The sequence below is a fragment of the Rhizophagus irregularis genome, chromosome 28, assembly GCF_026210795.1.
Source record: "Rhizophagus irregularis chromosome 28, complete sequence".
Taxonomy (NCBI): Eukaryota; Fungi; Glomeromycota; class Glomeromycetes; order Glomerales; family Glomeraceae; genus Rhizophagus; species Rhizophagus irregularis.
The window spans coordinates 2,550,288-2,576,275 of NC_089456.1; the positions used below are offsets into that span (position 1 = coordinate 2,550,288).

The 25,988-nt window shown below is 26.3% G+C and overlaps 6 protein-coding genes across 6 annotated transcripts; 4 read left to right on the plus strand and 2 right to left on the minus strand.

Annotated features, from left to right (window-relative positions):
• Nucleotides 1-1,571: 1,571 nt before the first annotated feature.
• On the minus strand, nucleotides 1,572-2,164 carry OCT59_019186 (uncharacterized protein). Its single transcript, XM_025324747.2, has 2 exons — nucleotides 2,060-2,164; nucleotides 1,572-1,959 (listed from the first exon to the last, which is right to left on the minus strand). The coding sequence occupies exons 1-2, from the start codon at nucleotides 2,109-2,111 to the stop codon at nucleotides 1,667-1,669; spliced, it is 345 nt and encodes a 114-aa protein (XP_025184507.2). The 5' UTR covers nucleotides 2,112-2,164; the 3' UTR covers nucleotides 1,572-1,666.
• Nucleotides 2,165-4,334: 2,170 nt separating this feature from the next.
• Nucleotides 4,335-6,356, plus strand: OCT59_019187 (uncharacterized protein; the record flags this gene model as incomplete). The annotated part of the gene is made up of 2 exons (XM_066135853.1): nucleotides 4,335-6,284; nucleotides 6,354-6,356. The coding sequence occupies 2 exons, from the start codon at nucleotides 4,335-4,337 to the stop codon at nucleotides 6,354-6,356; spliced, it is 1,953 nt and encodes a 650-aa protein (XP_066005105.1).
• Nucleotides 6,357-7,790: 1,434 nt separating this feature from the next.
• On the plus strand, nucleotides 7,791-9,374 carry OCT59_019188 (uncharacterized protein; the record flags this gene model as incomplete). The annotated part of the gene is made up of 1 exon (XM_025324746.1): nucleotides 7,791-9,374. The coding sequence occupies one exon, from the start codon at nucleotides 7,791-7,793 to the stop codon at nucleotides 9,372-9,374; it is 1,584 nt and encodes a 527-aa protein (XP_025184505.1).
• Nucleotides 9,375-16,392: 7,018 nt separating this feature from the next.
• On the plus strand, nucleotides 16,393-16,629 carry OCT59_019189 (uncharacterized protein; the record flags this gene model as incomplete). Its single annotated transcript, XM_066135854.1, has 1 exon — nucleotides 16,393-16,629. The coding sequence occupies one exon, from the start codon at nucleotides 16,393-16,395 to the stop codon at nucleotides 16,627-16,629; it is 237 nt and encodes a 78-aa protein (XP_066005106.1).
• A 1,734-nt stretch (nucleotides 16,630-18,363) lies between these two features.
• On the minus strand, nucleotides 18,364-18,630 carry OCT59_019190 (uncharacterized protein; the record flags this gene model as incomplete). Its single annotated transcript, XM_066135855.1, has 1 exon — nucleotides 18,364-18,630. The coding sequence occupies one exon, from the start codon at nucleotides 18,628-18,630 to the stop codon at nucleotides 18,364-18,366; it is 267 nt and encodes an 88-aa protein (XP_066005107.1).
• Nucleotides 18,631-20,223: 1,593 nt separating this feature from the next.
• OCT59_019191 (uncharacterized protein) lies at nucleotides 20,224-23,964 on the plus strand (the record flags this gene model as incomplete). Its single annotated transcript, XM_025333995.2, has 1 exon — nucleotides 20,224-23,964. One exon carries the CDS (start codon nucleotides 20,224-20,226, stop codon nucleotides 23,962-23,964), a length of 3,741 nt encoding a protein of 1,246 aa, XP_025184504.1.
• Between the last annotated feature and the right edge of the window lie 2,024 nt (nucleotides 23,965-25,988).

Below are 25,988 nucleotides of genomic sequence, written 5' to 3' on the forward strand. Positions count from 1 at the left end.
AATATATATTTTTTTTGTTCATAAATATTTTACTAATATTCTGTTGGTTTCTTTTTGTAGGTCTCCTATAACTTCAATTTTGATAAAAATTATGAGAGATGTCTTGTCCGCCAATCCTTTTTTTTTTAAAAAGGTCAATAGATTAATAATGAAAAATTTCTTTTTTTTGGGATTTTCTTTTTATCTTTCTTATCAATAACATTAAAAATTTTACTCACTTTTAGCCATTTGCTTGCAGTATCGCGTTTGATTTTGTCTATATAGTAGCGCCACAATTATTTGTTGCTTCTGACGAAAAGATTAATAAATAAAGAAAATTATCGAAAATTATTTTTTTTTTTAATAGAAAAAAAATTTTTCTAATAAAAAATGAAAAAAATAATGAAAAAATTTATCTTTCTAATATATATTACTTGTATATATAAACCATTAATTTTATTAAAATTATTTTAATAAGAAACCCACTTTTTTTCTCTACTTTTTCAAATGACGAAAAAAAATGACTTCCCACCCAAATCTCTACTGTTATATATATATATTGTATAATAATATAAAATATTGTGAAGTCCCCGCAAGATGCATATTCTGCAGCGCGGAATCTCTATACTTAAAAGTCCCTTATAGTCACAATATAGCATTTTTAAATGTACATCTTACCAAATGAAAGTATTTTATTAATTTTATTTCAAAATCCTGACCATTAATCTTGATAGTTGATAGTTTATAGCCATACCAAGAGCTTCGGTTTAAGTTTAAAAATTTTGAGTAGTGCTGATGTTACGATTGTTACGTATACTAACAATACTATGACGATCAAAAATTGAGAATTTCGTGTAACCTTTAAAAAAGAAGTACTTTGTATCTAACTTAATTATTCTAGCTTATACAATTATTACTTTTTTTTCATATTATAATTAACATGCATATTTCTTTTAAGACGTTAGCTGCTAAAAAAACGACTGGAATATCAAGTTCGTACTGGCCAATTTGAGAGGCAAATCATATAGGCAAGATAATGAAATAAATTTGTAATTTTTTTATTTGTTTCGTGTGTATATGTTGTTCCTCAGATGACGATTTGCGTCAGTCGATAACTGACGTGCGTTTGCTATAAGTAACTATTTTTTTATTAATTAAATTAATTTTATTTTATAAGTGAAACTTGTGCATCATAACAAATTTTCTGATAAATTGTAATATTATTTCAAATTTTTAACTATAATTAAATACTAAATTTTTTTAGTATTAATTCATTTACTGGATAGTTAAATTTATTCGTCATATTTGTAAATATATAATTCTAAAATTTTAGTATAATCAGATTTACATTTGTTGGAAATTGCCTTCTTAAAACATATATTATATTTTATTGAATTCTAAATTTTGATTTGCTAATATATTTGTCACATAATTTTTTATAAAATTTTATTATTTAAATAAATCGATTACTTATTATGAGTAATTAATGGGTGGTTAGTAGTATATATATAGTAGAATCTATTCATCTATTCATCTATTCTTCGTATACTGTACATACAGTAAAAATAAAAATAAAATAAAAATAAAAAAAATAATGAGTAAATAATACACATGTTTTATATTTTATTAAATTGAATCATAGGAACAAATTTGAGTATCTGTAATAGTTATTGTGCAAGTTAGGAGTCTATATAGTCGGATCTGCATCCGCGTCACGTTTAAAAACTTTCGAAAAGATTCCCGCATCCGCTTCACGTTTATAAGTTCCTGCATCCGCATCTCGTTTGGAGTGTTTCGCATCCGCGTCACGTTTAAAATCTACTACAATACCCGCATCTCGTTTGAAGATTTCCGCATCCGCGTCACGTTTATAAACTGGCGCACCTGCGTCACGTTTAAATATCCCTGCAGCATCTGCATCTCGTTTCCATTTCCCTGCATCCGTGTTACGTTCAAAACCCCATGCTTCCGCTCCCCAAGCTTTTATAATATTATTAAAATATTCCTTTTTAATAATTAACATTAAAATTAATAAAAAAAGAAAAGAAAAAACTTCAATATAAGAGATTGCTTATTATACCTGCTGAAGCAACAATAAAGACAAAAATCAGTAACAAATATTTTGATTGCATAATTGATTTTGTGTGTTATATATAATTTTTAATTTTTTATTAATTTTTTTTTTAAAAAAGAAATTTTCTTTTTTCTTTCTCAAAGTGATTATATAAAAAAAATAAATACTTATTTCAAATTATTTCATGATTAAATTTTTTTTCATGATATTATCATCAATGAAGGCGAAGTAGCAAAAGGAGGCGTACAAGAGTATTTTTGCCACGTTTTTCTATAGTATTGCGCCACGATTAAATTTACAATTGAAGAGCATAGCCATTTTAAAATTAATAAAGTAAAAATGCGAGGTTTTGATGACAATAATTATTTGAGCCGCAGTCATCTGTAAATTGAACATTTTATTAACGAGGGCGAAGCTAAAAAGAAACGTTACAAGAGTATTTTTTGCCACTTTTTTTTTGCATTGCACCACAATCTAAACGAACAGTGTCACTTTGAATCAATAATGTGAAAACAGTAAAAATAGTAAAAATAAAAAGATTGAAAAAAAAAAATCGTATTCAAAATGGTCAAATCATGTGTATATTTGTATGATATAAAAATGGATAAACTCATAAAAATTTGTTGTAAAGAGAAAGATCAAAAAGTAAGTATGCTTCATTTTTAAACAATGGATTATGTTTTAAATAATTGACATCATATTATTATTAAAAGATTTATATTTTAGGTAATTTAAGTTTTACATTTCACAGACACCAGTGGAACAATTAAATCACATCATCACGTGATGTCAATCACCATCAATAACAACTGTCATCATTAAAAAATTTATTATAGTTTAGCAGATATCACATATCAGGTACAGAAAAGATTTATCAGATTTATCATATATGTATTAGTTACCGTGATTTGTAATCCAACAACATGACCCGGTGTTGCACCTTCTGATCGGTTCATCGTTTCTTCATTTATTAACGATAATAAACTTATCTCAATATTTTTAAAACTTTTTAATTAATGAAACTAAATACTTTTCAACAATAGTCCAGAACTTCAAATAGAATATTATCATAAATAAATAATTTATATAATAAACGCGTTTTTTGTTAATTTATAGAGATTTCACATTTTATAAGGTATAAAAATAATCATCCAACAGGTGGGCAATTTATGGATTTTTTTGTAATACTATTAAAAACTATTATTAATATAATATTTAGTAGAAGCTATTTTATTGGTTTTGACATTAATTTAAATAAATTTTCATTTAATAATTTTTTTATATTTCAAGATTTTACATTAAAAATTGAAACAAAAATAATTTCATTATAATTTATTATATAAAATATTTTGTTGTTTATTTAGTTTATTAGTGTAATAAATACAATAAAGATAATAATTTTTTTTATCATTTAATATCTAGAATATATTAAAATATCAGATATAAAATATTCTTCTATTCTTTTAAAAGAGCGCGAAATTTTTCAAATGTTACATAAAATAAGTGCACAAATCGATCACATGTTTGATAAGACTTTATAAATTTTATTATTTTATAAATCTTGGACGTCTCATATCCATGATAATATAGATTCTTCTCTTTATAATTATATAGATTTTTTAATTTTTTTTTATATTTTTCATTTTAATTTAGTTCCTTCTTTAATTTCCTCGTCTCATTTATCTTTGGTCCCTGTAATTTCGTCTTAGATAAACCGGCTGAGCCTATTTTACTCATCAATGATAATAGGCGAGGTGACTTCTTTCGGGTTGAGAATAATTTAGATAATAATCTTTTTAGAAGTAATACTCATAGATTCAAGATCTCAGTTTTATCCAAATCTTAAAAATAAAAAATAAAAATTTTCTTAGGCTTGAAGTACTATTATAATCGACATAGAGGTTAGATTTATAGTGAGGAAGTAATTTTTTTTTTTTGACAAAAATTGCGATTCAATTTATTTATAAGTAAAAACAGTACATGATAAAAAACATAAATACAAAATTTACATAAAAAGAATAACTAGCTCCTCTGACTACGACGGACTCTATCAATGATTTATATTATCTTCGTTTGAATTCATTTATTCAATGATCGTCATTATCTCATTGTAATAATTTGATCTGATCTATTTGTTACACAAAATTGTATAATTGATGCAGTGTAATACATTTTTGGAACATTATAACGATACACACGCATCGTTAATGTTTTTTAAAAGCCCACATCCTTTTTTTTCTTCTTTTTTTTTATTTTTATTTAAAAAAATTTAAAAAAAAAAATGTCTTTCGTAATTGTATTTATTCAAATTATAGATGATGTACCATCACAATACACTTCAAAAAAATTAAATTTAGCCGATAATTTATCAGATATTCGTAATAATAATGATATTGATAATACATTATTATTTTCAACAAAATTGAGCGATGGATATGCTAAAATTGAACGTGAAGATGAAAAAAAATATAGTTTAAAAGAAATTATAACTATTAATAATAATTTAAATATTTTATATTTAATGAGAAAACCATGTTGGGATATTTTTAATAATAATTGTGAATTAGATTATGGATGTACTATGAGTTTTGATGGAATTAAGAAAGCTACTAAAAGGGCATTTAAGATGAAAGATTGTGAATTAACTGAAATTAAGGCTAAAGGGTATAAAAAAGGTTATCTTGAATTTGAATCAAAAGAGGATTGGATGAAGAAAACTAATTTATTTTTTAGTAGTGACGTTAATATACAAAATTTTGCAGAATTAGGAATATCTATTGAAAGTTCACAAAGTGATAATTTTGATGATGAAATTAAGTCAATATATAATTATACAGAGGTTGGAAAAGTATTATTGAAATTTCGAGAACATTTAGAACCAACTGAAGAATTTATTAAAGATATAAAAGCTGCCATAGAATCTAATGATTTAGAAGAATATAGAAAAATTACTGAAGAATATGGTCAATTTATCCCAACTGAAGTTATTTTAGGAGGAAGAGTTTATTTTAAAGATGTCACAATGTCATCAAAAAGTTCTGCAACTAAGTCTAGGCAAAATTCTGCAAGCGTAAAGTTTGGACCTTTAAATCTTAAAGTAAAAGTTAATTCTAGTAAATTAAAAGGAAAATCAAAATTTTATAATTTTAATAATATGAGATTACTTGGGGGAAGTCATCCTGAAGGTGAAAAATTTGATGAAAAATATTGGATTGATTCTTTGAAAGACTACCGAAATTGGGAGTGTATAGAATTTAAAAATCCTGTTAGCATATTTCAACTTGTACCTGATACTTTATGTAAAATGCCCTTTAAGTCTATTGGAAAAAGAATATTGTATACATGCACCGAAGACTGTGATTATTACTTGAATAAATTTAAAAAATATCGAGATTTTGAATTAAAGTTACCACGAAATATTTTGGATATTATTCAAAATGAAGAAGCTGATTGTGATATCTTTGCGACAGTTGTTGATACTGAAGATTCAAAAAATATTTTTTTTAATTGTCAAATACTTAAACCAAAGGCAGAAAAAGGGAAATTGGTAAAACCAAGAATTATAATTCATGGTATTCAAAAAAAATTCCAATCACGCAATTTGAAGTTGAAAATTAAGATAATGGTTGTTGGTTATGATACAGATTTTAATTTTATACTTCCTAATATCGAAGTAATTAAAAAACATCATGATTCACATGATAAACGCAATTTTACCAGTACGACATTATCAAATCATGATTTAATGACAAGAAATATTCCTTTCTTTGGAATTCCTATATTAGAAAATTTGAATAATTTAAATAAGTCCCTTATTATTGGACATAATTTTCGTAATGTTGATAATGAACTTAAAATAGACATGTTTTCTTATTGTGCAGAAAAAAGTTGTTACGTTAATTTACCAAACTTTACTTTTTGCACACTCATTATAGATGATCCCATTTCTAATTCCTATGGATCATTTTCATTTGAGTTTAGTATGTTGAAAAAAAAACCATTCGTTGATCTTAGAAAAAAATTTACCTCTCATTTAAATCCAAAGTATATTAGTTTATGTCTATCAAATGATAATTATAAACCATTCTTTTTAAAACAAAAAATCGAACAAATTAAAATAAAATATGTTGATTGCAATTGCGGTAAAACTTGTTTTGTTTGTAAAAACAAAACATTAAGAATTTCATCAAAAGACGAAAATAATATTGAGTGTATAGTATATAATTATAAGGTACGTTTAACGTTAAATTATTATTTATCTTCAATTAATAATTATCTTAAATTTTAATTATTTTCTTAGTGATGGATTGATGGATTGTTATCTGTAATATTTTGTATTTTGTTCTCTCGGGTATTACATTGATACCACGTTAAACTACCTGAAATTCTTTATACGCTCCCAATAAACTTTTTAAAATTGTTTTTTTATTTATTATATTATTTATATTCATGTATAAATATAGTTTACACATACCTGTAAATAGTATTCAGTTGTTGTTAAGTTATTTAAAGTGAAAACGTGCTTAAGTTCTTAAATGTGAAGAAAAAGCGTTTGAGTGGTATTTAAAATTAAAGTGGAGATAATAGTACACAAAATAGTTTAGATTGTTATTATGAATATGGCATAAGGACGAACAAAAATGAAATAAAAGTATTTAGAATCGACTAAAAGTAAAATGCGGCAGCACAATATAATCTAGCTGACTGTTACAAAAATGTGAATAAAAATGAAAGTGAAGCATCAATATAACTAAAAAAATTGTCCCGTCTAGATTACCACATAACTTGAATTGTGTAACAGGTAAAGCGTGATACGTATTTATTAATGGTTAGAATAATTTGACTGTCATGTGTAGGTGGCCAATCCATGAAAGATTTTTGTGGTTATAATACCAACGAAAAAAGTTTGATTTTTTTATTAACCATATTTCTTTTTTGAACAATGCGATCGGCCATCAAGAATGTTGAAATTTTTTTCAGTTTTTTTTTTCAATTTTTTATTATTTTATTTTATTTTATTTTTTTATTTTGGTTTTTTGAAACCTGATTTTTTTAATGTCATTAATATTTCAGTTTTTTTTTTCAAGCCTGATTTTTTTTAGCAATATTAATATTTTTTTTTCTTTTTTTCAAACCTGATTTTTTTAAATTTCCCCCTCTTTATAAGGCCAAGTAAATAAATTTATTCGTTTCTCATGACCGGGCGGGTCATGTAAATGTTACGAAAAGATAAAAAAATTTATTTTATTTGGTCATGTGATTTTGGTTTTGACCAATCATAATCATAAAAAAATAATTTTTTTTTCCACCCGGCCACCCGGGCAAAAAATTTATTAAATCAACCAATCATCTTCTAGGAATCGGCTAAAATTTTTTTTGAAAATAAATTTTTTTTCCGGGCGGCCGGGTCAAATTTAGCAGTTTTTTTTTATGAGAAACGAATAATTTTATTTCTTTGGCCTAATATATATATAGTGACACTTTTTTTCTTAATTGGTATTTCTCGTTCTTTCAACATGTATTATTAATAGAAAATGCTGACGCGTTTAATAAAGTCATGAATAATTTATTAACGGTCGGTTTTACTATTCAATCATTAATGGTGTGTAAATCGTTGGAGATTATTAACCGGAATTAGTGACGTTACACACAATCAATTTACATTAATTGTACGACAATGTCGGAGTAAACTATTCCGAAATTCTCTTTTTTTTTCTCTTCGCTCACAAATCACAATATGTCATTCTCAAAAATGTTTTCAGATTTACCTGAATTAACATATGAAATTATAAAATATTTTCGGAATGATTTTTCAACTTTACATTCATGCATTTTAGTTAACAGATTATGGTGTCGTTTAACGATTCCATTATTATGGGAAAATCCCTTTTCAATTCCTACTAGAAATTATAATTTTATTGATATTTATTTGAATAATTTAAATGATGATTTTAAATCAAAATTAAATGAATATAAAATTAATAATTCATTACCTTTAAATAATAATAATACATTGTTTAATTATCCTAAATTTTTAAAATATTTGAATACATATAACTTTATTGATTATGTTAATATGTGGATTGATACTAGTACTATTAAAACTTCAATACCTAAAAATAAAATATATTCAATATCAGATTTTAGAAAATTGATTGATATATTATTATTTAAAACTTTTATTGAAAATGAAGTAAATTTAAATACTTTAGAAATTGATACTTCAAATATTTATTATAATTTATATTATGATATTATTCTTGAATTAATTTTACAAAATACAAATTTTATTCATAATATTAAAAATTTGAAACTTCATATCGTTAATTATAATGAAAATGTGATAATTAAAATTTCACAAATAATTAATTTACATCAAAATCTTAAGAAAATTTTTATAGAAAATAATTATTTACCTTTATATAAATCATTATTATTATTAAAAGGTTGTAATTGTTCAAATACTACCTTAAATACAATCATTTTCTATCATATTAATTTTAAAGGTATAAATAATTTAGATAAAGTATTTAAACAATTAAATGTTTTAGAATCACTTCATATCATTTATTGTTCTTTAAATACTGATTTTACTCAACAAATTATTAATTTAAATAAATCATTTAAATTAAAATCTTTATTTATAAATGAGGAATCACAAATTGATGAATCATTACTATTATTATTAAAAAAATCTGGTGATTATTTAGAAAATTTGGGATTTAGTCCTAGTTATAAATTATCATTAATATTAAAACAACAATTATTAGAATCATTTATAAAATATAATAAAAATATGAAATTTCTTGATTTTTCTAGATTTGAAAATCAATTTATTTATTTAACACTCAATTTAATTGAAAATGTTAAACAAAATCTTAATTATCTTGCTATTAATGTTTATGAAAATTTTCAATCATATATTATTGAATATAGTTCAATTATATTACAAAATTTAGGACAAATCCTTCCTCATAAATTAGAATATTTAAGTTTGATTCTTTGTATCAAAGAAAGTGATATGGAAATATTCTTGAAAAATTCACAAAATATTTTTATAAAGAAATTTTTAATCAATTTAATTCATAATAGACTTTATGAAGATAGTAATATTTTACCTTACGTAAAAGAATATATTATGAAAAAGAAAAGAGTTAAATATTTAGCTATTATAGGTACTTTCTCAGAAAAATATCCAAGATATGGTGATTTGTCTTATTTCAAAAATGAAGTGGAGGAATTTAAATTACATGATATTAAAGTTCAGTGCTATTATGATCTACTATTTAATATTCATGATTTTGCAAAGAAAATTAATTAATTATTCAATTTATGAACATTCATCTTTATCAAATAAAGTTGTTTTATAAATTGCTTATTTTTTTAAAAAATAAATATTTATGACATATAATTTTATCAATGTTGAAAATCTGAAATATTTAATATAAATAAATGTATCCTAAAATTGAAATAATTTTGACATTTCATAGTAAGCTTAATGAATTATCAAATATTCATAAACTACTTGGTAAAGAAATTCTACAAAAAAAATTTTGTTTTTACGGTTAAAAATAAGCTAGTCTTTTTTAACTAATTATTTTAAAATTTTTTTACCGGGGAGGGGAAAAAGAATAAAGAAATCCATTTTCCATAAAATTTTTCCCACAATTTAACTAATATCTATAAAATCTTCCGAAAATAAAAGCTTTAATATAATTTAATGATATTCATCACTATTAAGAATCATCAGAAGATTTAATTGCATTAATGATAGGAGTTATGGGCTTGACAAATAATAGTATGACGGCATAACTTAACTTATTAACAAAGTATATTTTGCTGTGTTAAAAAAAATATGAATTAACGGTTAAAGTTCTACATAATAGAAGAATTTCTATCTGAATAAAAATAAGTCTCAATTACAGCATATTGAATAGTAGGCCTTCCAACCTTTCACAATCTATCCCACTGACAAATAAAACCAGCTCTATCACACACTACTCTTCGGTTAATACTCTACCAGGTTCAATATTCATTTTCCCATCAATTAAATTTACCATACTTCATTTTCCTAATGCATAAATTGTACCATAAAGCGATTGATATTAGAACACAGTTAACTCTCTATAAGTGTAACCACCATCTACAAATGCATTCCTAAAACTATGCAGGCACTTCGTATAGGCGACCCTCGAGTGACGAGACAATTGATATTTCTCCTTCATTAGATTATATTATTTATTGCCTTTGGTGATAATTTTTCTACGACAATCAGGATCTTTCTTATAAAGCTGCGTACTTTTTCTCAGTCCCATGTTTACTAATTATTTTTCTTTTCTAAGACCATCCATTAAAAATCTTGCATTCAAAGAGGGAATGCGGTTCATTTATAGAGTTAACGAATGTATAGAACCGCTATGTAAAGATCTGCAAATTAATAGAAAACTAGTCACACAACGCCAATATTGCTTATTTTGGCAAACAAGGGATGATAATCGGTTCATCTTTGTTAACTCTGGCCGGAACTATGAGTTTGGCCCGAGTTAAGTTTATCCAAATTCAAAGGTCACATGATATTTAAAATTAGTACGTACGTGATGAGTCTTATTTTAGCACAATTATAGTAAACTAAACTGAAAAAAAAATCTCGCTAGAAGATAAAAGAAATTTCTTTTTTTTTTTAATTTAATGTTATGAAAAAAATTTTTTTATCTATACGATTTCATTGGAAAGATGCAAGGTATAACTTTATCGAATTGATGAAAAATCCTCCATTGTAATGGATTGGTTTGTATCAGCGATATTTTCATAATTTCAACCTACATATTCATAGATACCAATAAATTGTGTAGAATCATTTATGGTATACATACAGTATATTTACGAAATCGTCTTCATCTAATAAATATAGTCTTTTTTTGTTATCATCCGATAACTTCATTTATTTGAATATTGTATGTAATTATTTTAAAGTTTTTAAAATCGATATTTTGTCGCATAAAATCACAAAACAAATGTACTATCAAAGAAGGGAAGTATAGATTTTGGTATGAATGATATTAGTTTGTGTTCCATAGTAATTGTTGTGATCCCAAGGGTAAAACTATTCTGTACGTTGTTATTATGTTATTAAGGATATAATAGATATAATCCCCTGTCGCACTAAGTGTCACTCATGATCACCTTCATACTAATTTTTAAAAATTGCGAGTGATTAGCTGAGTTTATAAATGACCGGGAATCTTCGTTTAGTTATTTCCCGGCCTCATATAGATAACCGGGAAATTACTAATTTTAGTTTAAAATAGTTAAAATAGTTAATATTTAATGAGTGACACGCTCCAGGGGATTACCCATTTATTTCATGGGAAGGGGAACATTAGGGTTTTTTCCCTTCGGGAAAAAAACCCTATTATTCCGACTCCCCACGAAATAAATAATACTAATAACAAAAATGATACTAAATGTAAATATGGCGTTGTGGCTACTGTACAAATCCAACACTCATAATTAATTGTTTCATTTCACATGACTTATGTCTTTTTTAAATGGTGTTAATAGCTTGAACTGGCAGATAAATTAGCGACATGGGATAATGACCTATCATTATAAAATTATCGATCTTTTAGAGTCTCACTGAGTGAAATAAATTGGGCATAGTGGATATAAATACACGTAAACGGGCTAATACTCCAATACAAGCCGAATTATTCAATATTAGTGTACTGACGGTTATAATATGGGTCACACTTAGTTTTAAAATACTATGCTCATTTAATTTAAATATTTATGAAACCGATAATCAATGTATATTTTTTTATAGGGTTTGGTACGAAATCCTGAAACTCGAAATCCCGAAGGTACATTATCCAGACACTCTAAATCCAGAAACAACGAAACGTCAAAATTCCGAATTGCCATAATCCCGACATATCATAAGCCCGACACTTCATAATCCCGAAATTCAAAATACTGAAATGAAAAATCTTTAAATTTACTAAGAAAATCAATATTATGGGTGTCGGGATTATAAAATTCGGATCATGACAATTCGGGATTTTGACAATTCGGGATTTAGAGTGTCGGGATTATGGCAAGCCGTTCAAGTCAAAAGTCCGCCGCAAATTCGGCAGGTACCTGTTGTTTTCACGGCAGGTACCTGTTGAATTTGCAGCAGGTACCTGCTGGATTCACGGCGGACTTTTGACCTGAACGGCTTGCCATACGGGATAACGTGCCTTCGGAATTTCGAATTTCGGGATTTTGGACGGATTCCATTTATTTTAAAATGGGGTTTTTTATAATAATACTAATTGTATTTATTATACGGAACTTCAATCTCAAATTGGGATATTTTCTAACTAAATATGATTTTTTTATAGCACACTGTTTAGTAATTAATAATTTTGAGAATAAATAATAAAGTTTAATAAGTGCAAATAATCAGTTTCTAGATAAATTAATGCATTTATCAAAATTATTAGTCACCAAATGTTTTGTAAATCGGGCCAAAGTCAACTATCAAGTGATCGATACTCGAACATTAAAGACATAAAGGAGAATTATCGCGTTCTTTAAAAATCCTTTAATAAAAGTAATCATAAATAATTTTGAATAATTCGGGTCGGTATTAAACTAATATAATGAATGACCTTATGTCACATCTTTGAACACGTTAACCAGGTGACCTAAGTATTTCGAATATAAAATATTTGTTTCATCATAATTATGTCAATTTAAATGAATATACATCATTATTATTCATAAATTAATATATTTATTATTTACAATTTTGAGACTGGGTCGATAAAAAAGAATATTGGATATATTTAGCGAAAATATTTCCATAAACTGCTAAATAAATATATAAACAATATTATCTCTAAGATAAGTGTAATTTTTAAAATAAATTCTTTAAGATCGAATCAACAACAAACATGATTTAACATTTTGCGTGATTCTTAAATATATGTGATAAAATAAATAAAGCATCATTGCCCTCTCTGCATTAGGAATAGATTAGATGTTATCTGGAAATAATAAATTATATATAAAATATTTTGCGACACTAAACCAATTTCATTAAAATAAATTGGCGTTATCAAAAAAAGAATTCTTTAATCGATATAATATTTAATTAATCGGCGAATTTGATTATCCTATAATCAAATATTTTTGTTACACAAAGCAATACATCACAGATAAGGCGTAATAATAAAAAATTTTAATTGTTTGTACAATAATTTAATAAGCCAAAAACGTAATAAATATGATTATCTGTTATGATAACACTTTGCACAATTATAAAAAAATAGATAATTTCATAAAAATTATTATAAAAAAAAAAATTTTTTTTTTAAACAATATTCATTGAGTTTTAAAATACTTTTTAAAATATTATTAATAACTATTGTGACTATATAAATTTTCTATTTTACATTTGGTTTATAAATCGTATTTATTATTTTCTATGAGGTTTTTGTTATGAATAATTTAAGTTTCGTAAATGTAGATTTTTACTCAACTTATTTATCAGGCGGTTTTTGGTATTACAAGCAACGGAAATTATCAGATTAAGAATTTAATGCAAAGTTACCAAATCCGCTGATATGTACTGTACAATGTTACCAAAAAAATTGGCGTCATTAATAAGCAAAAAAAAAAGAAACCAAAATCTAAAACGCGAATTTAATGTAATATATAAATGACGCTTTATGACAACAGGAATAATATAAATGGGTCATTCAGATACACGAAATCAGGACTGCGTCCGATAATTATATTTAGAGTAATTTAAAAGTTTCATTCCCGAAAAATTATTACACAGAAAAGGGGGTGGACGAGTTGCAGGGATTTTTTATTTAGTCAAACTAAAATTATAATTCGTGCAAACGCATTGCGTGATTATATTCCACGTATGAAATCCCTAAAAATTTGCATAGTTATTGTTTATAAATCCGTTCTTTGCCTGCAGAACCTGTTATTTAGGCGGACATGCGTTTTTTTTTTAAAAAAAAAAAATTTTTATGTTAGACCGGACAATGCCGTAATAGGGCTAATAGGGCTAATAGGGTTATTACAAATTAGTTTTTATCCATAAACTCTGTTTTTTCGGCGAAAACATACGTTATATATAAAAATCGAACTATAAATACACGTTAAGATCCATTAGCAAGAAAGCTGTATGGATAATTCCATCATTTCGTAAAAAAATCAACAAACCGGTTGATGATAATCGTAAAACATTCAACAAATGTAGTTGATGTTTAAAATTTCGTAACGAATTCGAATAATTTTTCGTAACATTCTATCGTTTTTTTTTTCTCGGCATATTAACATGTCTCGTCTCGACGTCTCGTATTAATCGGAATTTGATATCCTCTCTTGAATCTTCTCTTCACACGAATTTTAAAAGTTTAATAGGGCATTTATGAAAAATAATAGGCATTATAAGTGATAATAATTATGAAATATGATTGATTACTGAGAGACCTTGAAGATCGATCTCCCTTTTTTTTAGAATCAATGCAAATTATTCCTTATTCATCCCTTGTTATTAATTTTTATTTTTATATTTTTTTTATGTATATGTATGGGAAGTAAAACATTGTGCAAATATAAATACTTTTCAATTTAATTAAGTTCAGCTAATTATGTGAATTAAACTAGTATCAAAGATTCTTTCACTATTAAGTAATTTGTAATAACAATATGTGTAATTTCATGTATTATTCATGATCATTACAATAACCTGAAATGGAAAATGGCGAACAAAGTTAATAAAATTTTTAATGATCAGTACTTTCATTATTATACTAGCGTAAAAAACATGAATTTGTTTTTGTTTCACAAAAAAAAAAAAATTAAGTTCTTTGATTATTTTTGTTTGTTGAATAATTAGTTCGATAAAGTTAAACCACTTCAAAAGAATATATTCCGTTTAATTAAATGATGTCGATCATTTACTTGGTTTTTAGTAATTTAGACTTTGAGCCGATTACTTCCGATTATGCTAATTATATGTGATTTATCGGGCGAAGCCATAAATTTTCGGACGAAATTTTGAAATTTTAGTATACATTCATTTACTATTTAGAAAATTGCAGCAGAGGTATAGAATGAAACTATTTTAATTCGCCTTAAATAATAATTTTCTTCTTTTAATAAATTAAGTTGATTATAAAAATCGAGCATATAGTATTAAATATAAATGTAGAATTGAACGAAGTTAATTAATTCTATAAAAATTTTTTTTAGAAATTTGATTACATTTCTGAGTTTTTTTTTTTTTTTTTTTTTTTGGAATAAAACTAGAAAATGATAATTTTTCCTAGAAAATTTTTTATGGGGATAACATAAAGTATGTATGATAAGTGAGCTGTTGCAATGTTGCATGTCATTGTTGTTGTCTTCGCTAAAATCATGTGATTTATGATTTTTCCGTAGATCCTTAACCGGTATCCCATTTCTTAAAATGATTGGTACACAGTTTGCCCACAGATTTTGAGCAACATTTATCTTAAAAAAGTAATTATGTTATTAATTAAAGATTATTATTATTATTTTTTTTTTTTTTTGGAAAACGTAATTTTTATTTCACTTTTTCGCTCAATTAGTAAGTAATCCTCTGATCTTCGTGCAGATTTTCATCTTTTTGGGAATGCACCATGTGAATTTCGTATATAGCTATGCTGGCGCAGTAACTATTAACAGTATTAACAGTAGGGGAGTTTTTGGCTGCTGTTAACTCGAAAAAAGAAAAGGACGTACTTCCACTCTGTGGACAGCCTCAAACCTATCCAGTCTGACCAAAAATATGTGGTTTTCTCCGCTTTTTATACTAAATACGCTGAAATTTTATTTTCGAAAAAACGTAAAAATTATTTTTAACGAGTTCCGTGAAAGAGTTGGCCTTTTATCAAATAGAATTTTATTCTATTGGTTGTTTGCTATTTTATTATAGCGTTATTTAGAATATATTATTATATACACCTTCCTTTTGATATTCAGTATTAGTCCCCTCTGGTTTTTTCCTTTGGATAATTCCTTTGGAAAAATAGCTTCGTGTGGGAATATTTTTAATTAGTCACGTGACTTGACGAATTTGGAATTGCACGTCATTTGGGGATCGAACCAACCATGGGATCGATCAATATGGGATCGTACGACCTTAGATTATCCTACATTTGTGACACCAAATTACCCTTGAAATCTTATGCGGGTTCCAATCGTCTAGGAGAAATTTTTTATTATTTGTTAGATAAAAAGAATTTAATAGTACACACGAATGATAAAAAGGTGTTATGGAAAATCTGAAATAATTGTCAAATTCACGAAAGATGAATGATAAGTATAAGTATAGCAAATTTCTTGAAAGTTTATTTAGAATTCAAGATTTTATTCCATCTCGAGCTAGAAGAAAATATTTTGATAGAGTACGTACATTACTCATTCAGCAAGATAAGGCAGTGTTTGCACGAAATAAGAAACACGTTTCCGCATCTTGGCGTAAAGAGAAAAATAAGAAGACAAAGCCTTCTGTCGCTTCAGTTATGGATATAGAGGATTCTACATAGATGTATATGAACCTTGTGGTTTGATGAATTGTAATTTTCCATGTACCTATGTAATGAGTAGAAATCGAAAAAAGATGTCCACATCACGTGAAGTAAATAAGTCACGTGGAAGAATTGAATCCTAGACCAATCAACGTTAAAGATTACCTGAAAACCTCTAGTCAACATGAAATCAGAATTGTATCCAGGCGATTAGGGTGTTCTTATACAAAGAAAATATCTAGGAGTCAAAATTTCTTGTTTAGAAAAAGTTTTACTGAACCTGTTCCATTCGTAAAAATTACAAAAAGGACAAAAGAAGCGCTTTGATAGATTCATGAAAAAAGAAGGATGTCGCAAATTCAACAAATTCACTGCTAATTCAATGGCTACTTTTTGTAGACATAGAATACATAAGTTAATCAGGCTGGGAACTGATGGAAAAAACGAAGAAGCCTTAGAATTAGAGTCACGACTCAATCTACAGCGCAACATGTTCATCAAAAAAAATTAACCGCATCTCAACCATAACTCAATTGTGACTTAATAACTTAGAAAATTCTTTGACAGTCTGGTAGCAATGCAGTCACCACATAACAATCTGATCTATTTAAATATAAAAATTTTTTTTTGTAATTTTTAATATATCAAATATTTTCAATTAAATACCAACATTTTTTATCTTTTAAAACATTTTAAAAATAAGTAGATTTTTAACTAAATCATCTTTATTGAAAGATGGTCTCTTTGTTGATTAATGAATTTTTTTTTTGATCAACGGAAATTAAATTTTTTTACAAAAACCTTTTTTCTGATGGTACAATTAAAAATGCATTAAAAGTAGCACAGAAGTGAATAATCTAATGACGTCAAAAGATGCAATTTTGCTATATTGCTATATCTATAGCTATAGCAATAGCTATAGCAATAGCAATAGCAATGCTAATTTTTTTTTTTTACTGGTTAAATGATTAAACTTTATTAATTTTTTGGAAATTTATACATGTCTTTAGTTTGATTTACAGTTATAACTAAAAAGTTAAAACACTAATACTAAACTAAATATCTAAAACAAAACAATTATATTGAAATGTTCCCAACAAACCAGATCAAACGATAATAATAAAATAAAAACATACACACAAAAAATAAAACTCACCCAAAGGGCGATAATTAAGAAAATAAAGAAAAAAAAATTAGCATCTTTATTAAAAAGATCGTATTTTTCTTTAGCCAAAAGGCCCTACATGTAAATACTGTCATATGCAGAATGATGTTATATATAAATTTGTGATTGATATAAAAGTGATCCTGAATGTAACTAACTAACGCACTATACTTTTTCTAATACTTATTTCTAAAAAATAAAAAAAATTGACAAAACAATTTTTACATCGAGAAAGAATGCTAAAACTAAAAAAATTTAAGTCATAAAAGTAAGAAATTAAAATGGTGAAAAAATTATGAAAATTTTTAAAGTAAAGATTGAAAGCATTATCATGAGATCAATCAGCTTTCTGAGAGCTTACGGGAACAGAGCCTACTGAGAGCTTACGGGATCAGCTTACCAAAAAAAAGTATTCTGTTTATTGATCCAAAAGGATCCCTTACCAAAATTTCAAACCTCGTCTTTTAAAAATTTTTATCTAACCCCTTCCTCCATTCTAAAAATCGATTCAATCTTTCATAATCTAAAGGTTGGTTTTCTGTTCGCACTACAACCTCATTCAGATTATTATATATTTCTAATTTCGATCATAGATCATCAATTTTAGCCATCTGCGTATCAACAACTACTTGTTTATTCAATTTGAGTTGTGAAATAACGTATTTATCATTATGTGCTAGCCTGATAGTAATAGCATCTGTGAATGAATGAGCAGGTGGTACAACCAGTTTTGGTGTAAAACTGGAACTTGATGTTGAGTGCCAAATGTAACTCCAAGGTTGTTGACATGAGATATGGAAAATTGTAGGATAAAGTGATTCCACAGATGGTCTTTCACTATCGAGGAGTATCATGTAAATTTAACCTAAGTGCAAATGTAGGTATTTTAAAAGGATAAGTATAACTGCTTTCATTTAGGATGCTATCAGGTCCTAAATATTTTAAATGTTGGATAGGTTTGGCAATATACTGTGATTCCAAAAATAGGAAATGATATTTTCAAGCTTAAAATTTTGATCATCTAAGGATGACTTTGATGGTTGAACTTTAGAATTAAAAATTCTTCTACAATGACATTTGAAGCATTCATATTGTTTTTTCTTTATGCATGGATTTGTTGGTGATAATCATTTGAAGTTGTTAAGAAATTTTTTGTATATGTAATGTGACCCTTAATTAATGACTTTGTTATATCCATTGCAATGGTAAGAGACATTATAGCTAATATCAAGGTGATATAAAAAGATATAGTTTTTTCATTTGAAATACCATTTCTAATATACTTAATTAGATGGCATGCCAAATTTTATTTTGTTCTTTGTTAACAGGAGGTGTAATGGAAGGATTAAGGAGTGTAGTTTTTTGATTATGAAAAAGATTATTATAAAAGAATTCTTTTTGATGAATGACACATGCATATGCATGTCAATCATATAATATTATAAATGGACTAGGAATATGACGTGTTTGATTAAAAGAATCTACAAAGTTATTATTACTTGAAGAGGTAAAATTAGGTATAGTAATACAGGAATTATAAGGTACATAAATTCCAAAATAAAATCTATATTTTTTATAAGTAAAATTAAAAAAAGTTCATGTTGAAATATTTCTAATATCCATGGCACAACGCTGTGACTGAATAATGCTAATGCGTTGTAATAATTTGGAATGAATCATGTCATCAGATGACCTGCCATTCTTTTTTTTATTTAAATAACTTTAATTTGTAAAAAAAATTACAGGCCTTTTCAGATCAGGTATCAGTATCAGTATCAGAATCTGAATCAGATACTGAATCAGATACTAAATATATAATACAATATAATAATGAACAGTCATTTAGGTTGCACAAATTTCTAAAAAGGTGATTTTTTTTTGGAAAAGGAAATTGTTTATTACACTAAAGATAATAAACATATAAAATTTCATTTTTTAATGTAACACAAATCTTTTGGCAGACCATCCTTTGTTAAATATTTAGAAATTAATAGTTTTTTTCCACGATTTTAATATACATAAAATCCAGGAAAAGCATTTGTTTAAATTTAACTAATATTAATTAACTAGCCAATACATTTCTTTACAATATCAACCATCTATTTAGAAAATTGATCACATATCATATCAGAGTTTTTTTTAGAAAATGATCATTTATTGGAATTTTACTCAGAAAATTTTTTATAGGGCCATTGTATCTTGGACCATCACAATGGTGTATCCCAATTTATTTATGAAGATCTAGATTCAAAAGGCAATAGTGTGTACTACCATGAGTCCTGCAGTGTAACTACTGCATAATGAGCGACTTGTAACACTTTTATAATTTATACACAAATAACGACAAATTACTAAATTTATTATATTGTAAAAGGCAATTTTGTGCGACTCTATATATATTATAGCTAGAACCTGCAGGCGGCGTAATTGTAGAACCGAAAAAAAAAATGTCAGTTTTCGAAGAGCAACTCGAATATGATGAATATTCGAACTTCATAGTACATTCTAACTGGAAACATTATATTGATACGAAAGTATCCGCAGAAAATGGCAATAAAATTAGCCAATATAATTTGGGTAGATTTTATCAACGCGGAAATGGTATTGGAAAAAATGAAGTCGAAGCATTTAAATGGTATAAAAAATCAGCTAAACAAGAATATAGTAATTCACAAAATAAGTTGGGATATTTTTATGAAGGTGGCATAGGTGTAGAAAAAGATTTAGAGAAAGCATTTTATTGGTATCAAAAAGCAGCGGAGAATGGAAATAAAATTGGACAATATAATTTGGGTAGATTTTATCAGTACGGAAATATTGTTGAAAAAAGCGAAGTTGAGGCATTTAAATGGTATAAAAAATCGGCCGAAAAAGAATATACTGATGCACTAAATAAGTTAGGATATTTTTATGAAAGTGGCATGGGTACGAAGAAAGACTTAGAAAAGGCAATTTATTGGTATCAAAAAGCAGCGAAAAATGGAAATAAAATCTCTCAATATAATTTAGGCGTTTGTTATCAATACGGAAGTGGAGTCAGAAAAAACGAAGTTGAAGCTTTTAAATGGTATAAAAAATCAGCTAAACAAGAATATAGTAATGCACAAAATAAGCTAGGATATTTTTATGGAAGTGGTATTAGTACGAAAAAAGATTTAGAGAAATCATTTTATTGGTATAAGAAAGCAGCAGAAAATGGAAATAAAATTAGCCAATATAATTTGGGTAGATTTTATCAATACGGAATTGGTATTGAAGAAAACGAAGTTAAAGCATTTAAATGGTATAAAAATTCAGCCAAACAAGAATACAGTAATGCACAAAATAAGTTAGGTTATTTTTATGAAAATGGTATTGGTACGAATAAAGATTTAGAGAAAGCTATTTATTGGTATCTAAAAACAGCAATAAATGGACATATAATCGGCCAATATAATTTAGGTAGATGTTACCAATACGGAAATGGTGTTAGAAGAAACGAAATTAAAGCACTTAAATGGTACAGAGAATCAGCTGAACAAGAATATAGTAATGCACAACATTGGTTAGGATATTTTTACGAAAATGGTATTGGCACAGAAATAGATTTAGAGAAAGCAATTTACTGGTACAAGAAAGCAACAGAAAATGAAAACAAATTTTCACAATATAATTTAGGTGTACTTTATGAAAATGGAAACGGAGTTAAAAAAAATGAAGTGAATGCATTCGAATTGTATAAAAAATCAGCTGAACAAGAATATAGTAATGCACAACATAAGTTAGGATATTTTTATGAAAGTGGCATGGGTACAGAAAAAGATTTAGAGAAGGCAATCTATTGGTACCAGAAAGCAGCAGAAAATGGAAATAAATTTTCACAATATAATTTAGGTTTATGTTATGAGAATGGAAATGGTGTTAAAAAAGATGAGGCTGAAGCATTTGAATTGTATATAAAATCAGCTGAACAAGAATATAGTGATGCACTAAATAAGTTATCACAAAGTTTCATATCAAAAATTAATATTCCTACTATAAGGGCGATGGTAAAATCCATAAATAATAAGCAACAAATAATTCAACAATTGAAGCTGAATCATGGGTTATTGTTGGGTGAATATAGCATACAACCAAGTAGACAAGCTGTTTTCATGGAAGATGGTGAATTGAATATAAGTTTATGCAATAGACAACCAATAGTATATGATTTGTCTATAGATAAAGATAATTCTAATAATATGTTACAACCATCTGATATGTGTATTAATTTTCCGATTGCTGAAATTACTTATAAAGGTGATGTATCGAAATCTTTTTCAAGGTGTGTAAATAATAATGCAATTTTGAATAAACTGTATGGGCACTTCTTTGCAAGTAAAGTCTTAGTTGGTAGTAAATTATTTATCAAGAATTTAAAGTCAGCCACCCAAACACAAATTGATATTCTAAAATTTTGTCTATTATGCACGTATAGTTCAGCTAAATATTCTACAGAAATTTCGTTCAATAATTTATTCACTTTAAATCTTTTACCAAAAATAGTTACATTAGATGGAGACGAATTAAATACTCATGAAAAATTGGCCAAATGGATGAATAGTTTGTATCAAGAGGGAGAAAAAAGCATTTTTATTCTTTCCTATGAAAATCTCATTCCCGTTTCTAAATTAAAAAACTTTATTAGTTTACCAAGAGATGGCCTTTTTAATGAAAATAATGAAAAGCAGCCCGGAGTCATTAATTTTAAAGAGAAGTTAAGTATAGTAGAATGGGTTGGAGATGCAGTAGACAATAATCTAGCAAGTTGGACCAGAAAGTTTCATCTTTTTCAGGGGTTAATATTTAAAAATTATGAAATGGAAATTAGCAAGAAACCCTCCATTGATTTCATTAAAATTCCTAAGGTCAATCCGAGTAGTAAATCTTATTTGAAAATTATTAAACCTTCCACAGAAATAGAAGTACGTTTAATTTCCAATGATATTTTATCATTAAAAAATTTAAGTTCCTTTTTGTTTACTAAAAGTAATGATGTTATGAGTTATGAGGATTACTGCCATATTCTAATCAAGTGTGAGCAATATGAAATTCTCTTAGATAAGAATAATGTTAGACCTACAAAAGAATTTGAGCATGTCATAGAAGAAGCGCTTAGTAGTATGATGCCATTAAAAGTTTTACAAAATATTTTTAATGAAAATGGTCATTTATTTCCACAAAGAATTATTTTAGGAAGATCTCTAAAGAATATTTTACCAACTTCATCCTCATCTGCATTTGAAACCGTTGTTTCGGGACCGGAATCATTTAAATTGCATTTGGACAACTTAAATATTTCACATTTCTTAACACCAAAAGGAAAAATAATCAAAAAAAATAAATTGTTTAATTGGATCCAGAATCCAAATAATTTGGAAGTTATTGAATTTGATGATATTATTCCTCTTTACAAAATTCTTAAGGAGACACAACAAAAAAAAATAGACGATATATTACAAAGCAAATATAGAATATTGATGACAGGAGTTACTGATTTGAAAGATTTAGATAATAACGACGTTGATTATTACAAGCGCATAAATATCGAACCATCATTAGAAGATGAAAATTATGAAGTATTTGGATCAATTATTTCTAAAGATAATTCAAGATTAGAAGAAATTTATGTTAATTTTGGATCATATGATATTAACGGATTTTTTGCATCGATAAAAAAATTAGAAGAAACAAGTGTCAATATAAAAGAATGCTGCATTCTATGGATGATTGTTGAAAAACCTTCAGAATTATTAATTTTTAGTCCGAGTAATCGAGAATTTCAAGTCGAGCGTGTTAAAGAATCTATTATATTACGACTCGACAAATCAAATTATTGTATTAAAACCTCTTTTCCACTATCTCAAGGATATACTATTTTTGTTCATGCATATTACCCATCAAATAATTATGAGCCTGATAATACCATCAAGTTAGTTAAATGGTCATATAATTATGTTACCTTTCAAATAATAAAATCGACTTATGGTAAATCAAATAATAATTTTTCAAAAAGTATCAGAGAATCTATTAAATTAGACTTACATATTTGTGTCCTATGTTCAGACTATAGAAGTTTAAAGATTGATAATAAAGAAGATTATGAGTATTCCTTAGATTTATCTAGATATATTTTGACTAAAGATAATTTTGATGACGGAAATCAATGAATATATTAACAAGTTTCTTAGTATTAAATTTATTTTTTCTTACTGTATCATATGGAAAGGTATTAGTGATTTTATTTTTTTACTGAAATATTCTTAAGAATAAAAATTCGTGAGATGGTGAAGAAGTGTCAAGAATACGAAATAAAGCATACTATTCTACTAAACTTATACCAAAAGTTTATAGTATAATATGAATAATATCACAAATTAAATTGAAAGTAGCTAGAAGATTAAATTCGATAGGTTATCTTTTTTTTTGTTGTATGTGATATGTTAAATAAAAAGTTTAATAAAGTATAAAATATTACTTTTTTTTATTAAGATAATTGGCCAATAAAATAGTTTATATTTTATAATGTCGGTAATGTCAATGTGATAACCGCATGTATTACAGAAATCAATATCATATCAACGGACACATATTGCTTTAAAGAAATTTCTCATTCTGATAAATTGAAAAAAAAGATTATCAATTTTATTTATTTATTTTATTAAAAAATTTTGAATTTAAAAATAAAAATCCGGACGGCCGGGTCCAAAAAGGTAAATTGTGATATGAAAACCGAATTTATAACTTTGCTTCGCTTTACTGCTTTTATGATAATTAATTCATGCGAAAAAAATTTTTATATTACATATATCTAACGAAAACACTATCCAACAAACAGTAGTAGATCATATTTTCAAGCAGCCACCAAGGAAAGCACCCATTCCCATTTGAAAACCACTACTAAGGTATAAGAAAAAAAAAGAAAATACCAATATTACTCTATAACATTAACACACGTAGTATCCAGGTAGACTTGTCCCGTACTCTTCTGATATTTCTCGTAGTACTACTCAAGCGACGTGAATACTATCAAGTTGGAAATTATGCTGCAGAGATTCAATTAAGTTCATTATAACTAAAGCTAAGTTGAACTGTTTACATGACTTTCTGCAACTAATTAATATTCTTGTTTAGAACACATGAAAAAGAAATTCTGAAATTTGTCTGGAATTTTTTTTCAACATTTTTCGGACATTATAGACATTTTCAAGACGATTTCTAGACATACCCAGACATCTTGCTGCAATTTCCGGACATTTCTTTGTTATAGGGTATAAAAAATTGAATAATTTGAATCGATAAAATAAATATTATGTACGGGTTTGTATATTAAATCAACAGCTCATTGTAGAGTAATAAGGAGTATATCTTTACTGAGTCTGGTCTGATGATCTTTCTGTAAATTTTTAGCACAGTCATATGAATTTTTATGCAGACCGAATTTAAACTTTGATCGGACTTAGCTACCATCGGATTGAGTTAACTGTGCTGAGTCCTGTGATTTTGATCAATCAAATCTATATGACCGATCTACATTTTATTTTTTTTCTTGTATTTAATAACAAGTTAACATTAAACATGGCAGGGAGCTATAGTCATAGTATAATTAGAACTGTAATAATTCTGACTTTTTTTTTAATTAAGTTGGTTTATACTACCATACAGTATCATAATTATTATGATAAATAGTTTTTAAGATTTAAAGAGAATTTCTAAATTTTAACTGGTGGAAAAATTACTGGTAGATCATGTGATTGTGTATTAAATATTCATGTGATTTATTATGATGATGCAATTTCATTTGGCTCGCTTCGCTCGCCGGGCTTTTCTAGCCAAACCATAACTTTCACTTTATTTGCAAAATTTTTGATTATATTTAACATATCTATAAAAAAAAATGAGAAATTACTCTTAACTAGCTATTAACATAATTTTTTTCTCATTTGGTAAAGGATGATCATTTTCGGTTTATTTTGCTTGTTAATCATTTTTGGCTTAGTTATTTCACTTGTTAATCATTTTAAGGTTAATTATCTTGATTGTTGTTTATTTTTTGGTTTAAAAATAAAAAAATATATATATCAGAATATGTGATTAACTTTAAATAACAATACAGAAAGATTGTTTATTACTTGATAAAGCATTTATTTAATATTTACTATCATCATTTTTGGAATTACGGCTCTGGAAAAAA

Excerpts from the sequence above, each read along its gene's own strand:
- OCT59_019186 (XM_025324747.2), bottom strand. The coding sequence starts at position 2,111 with ATGCAATCAAAATATTTGTTACTGATTTTTGTCTTTATTGTTGCTTCA. Across the intron at positions 1,960-2,059 it reads CTTTATTGTTGCTTCAGCAG|CTTGGGGAGCGGAAGCATGG; the intron begins GTATAATAAGCA and ends ATATTATAAAAG.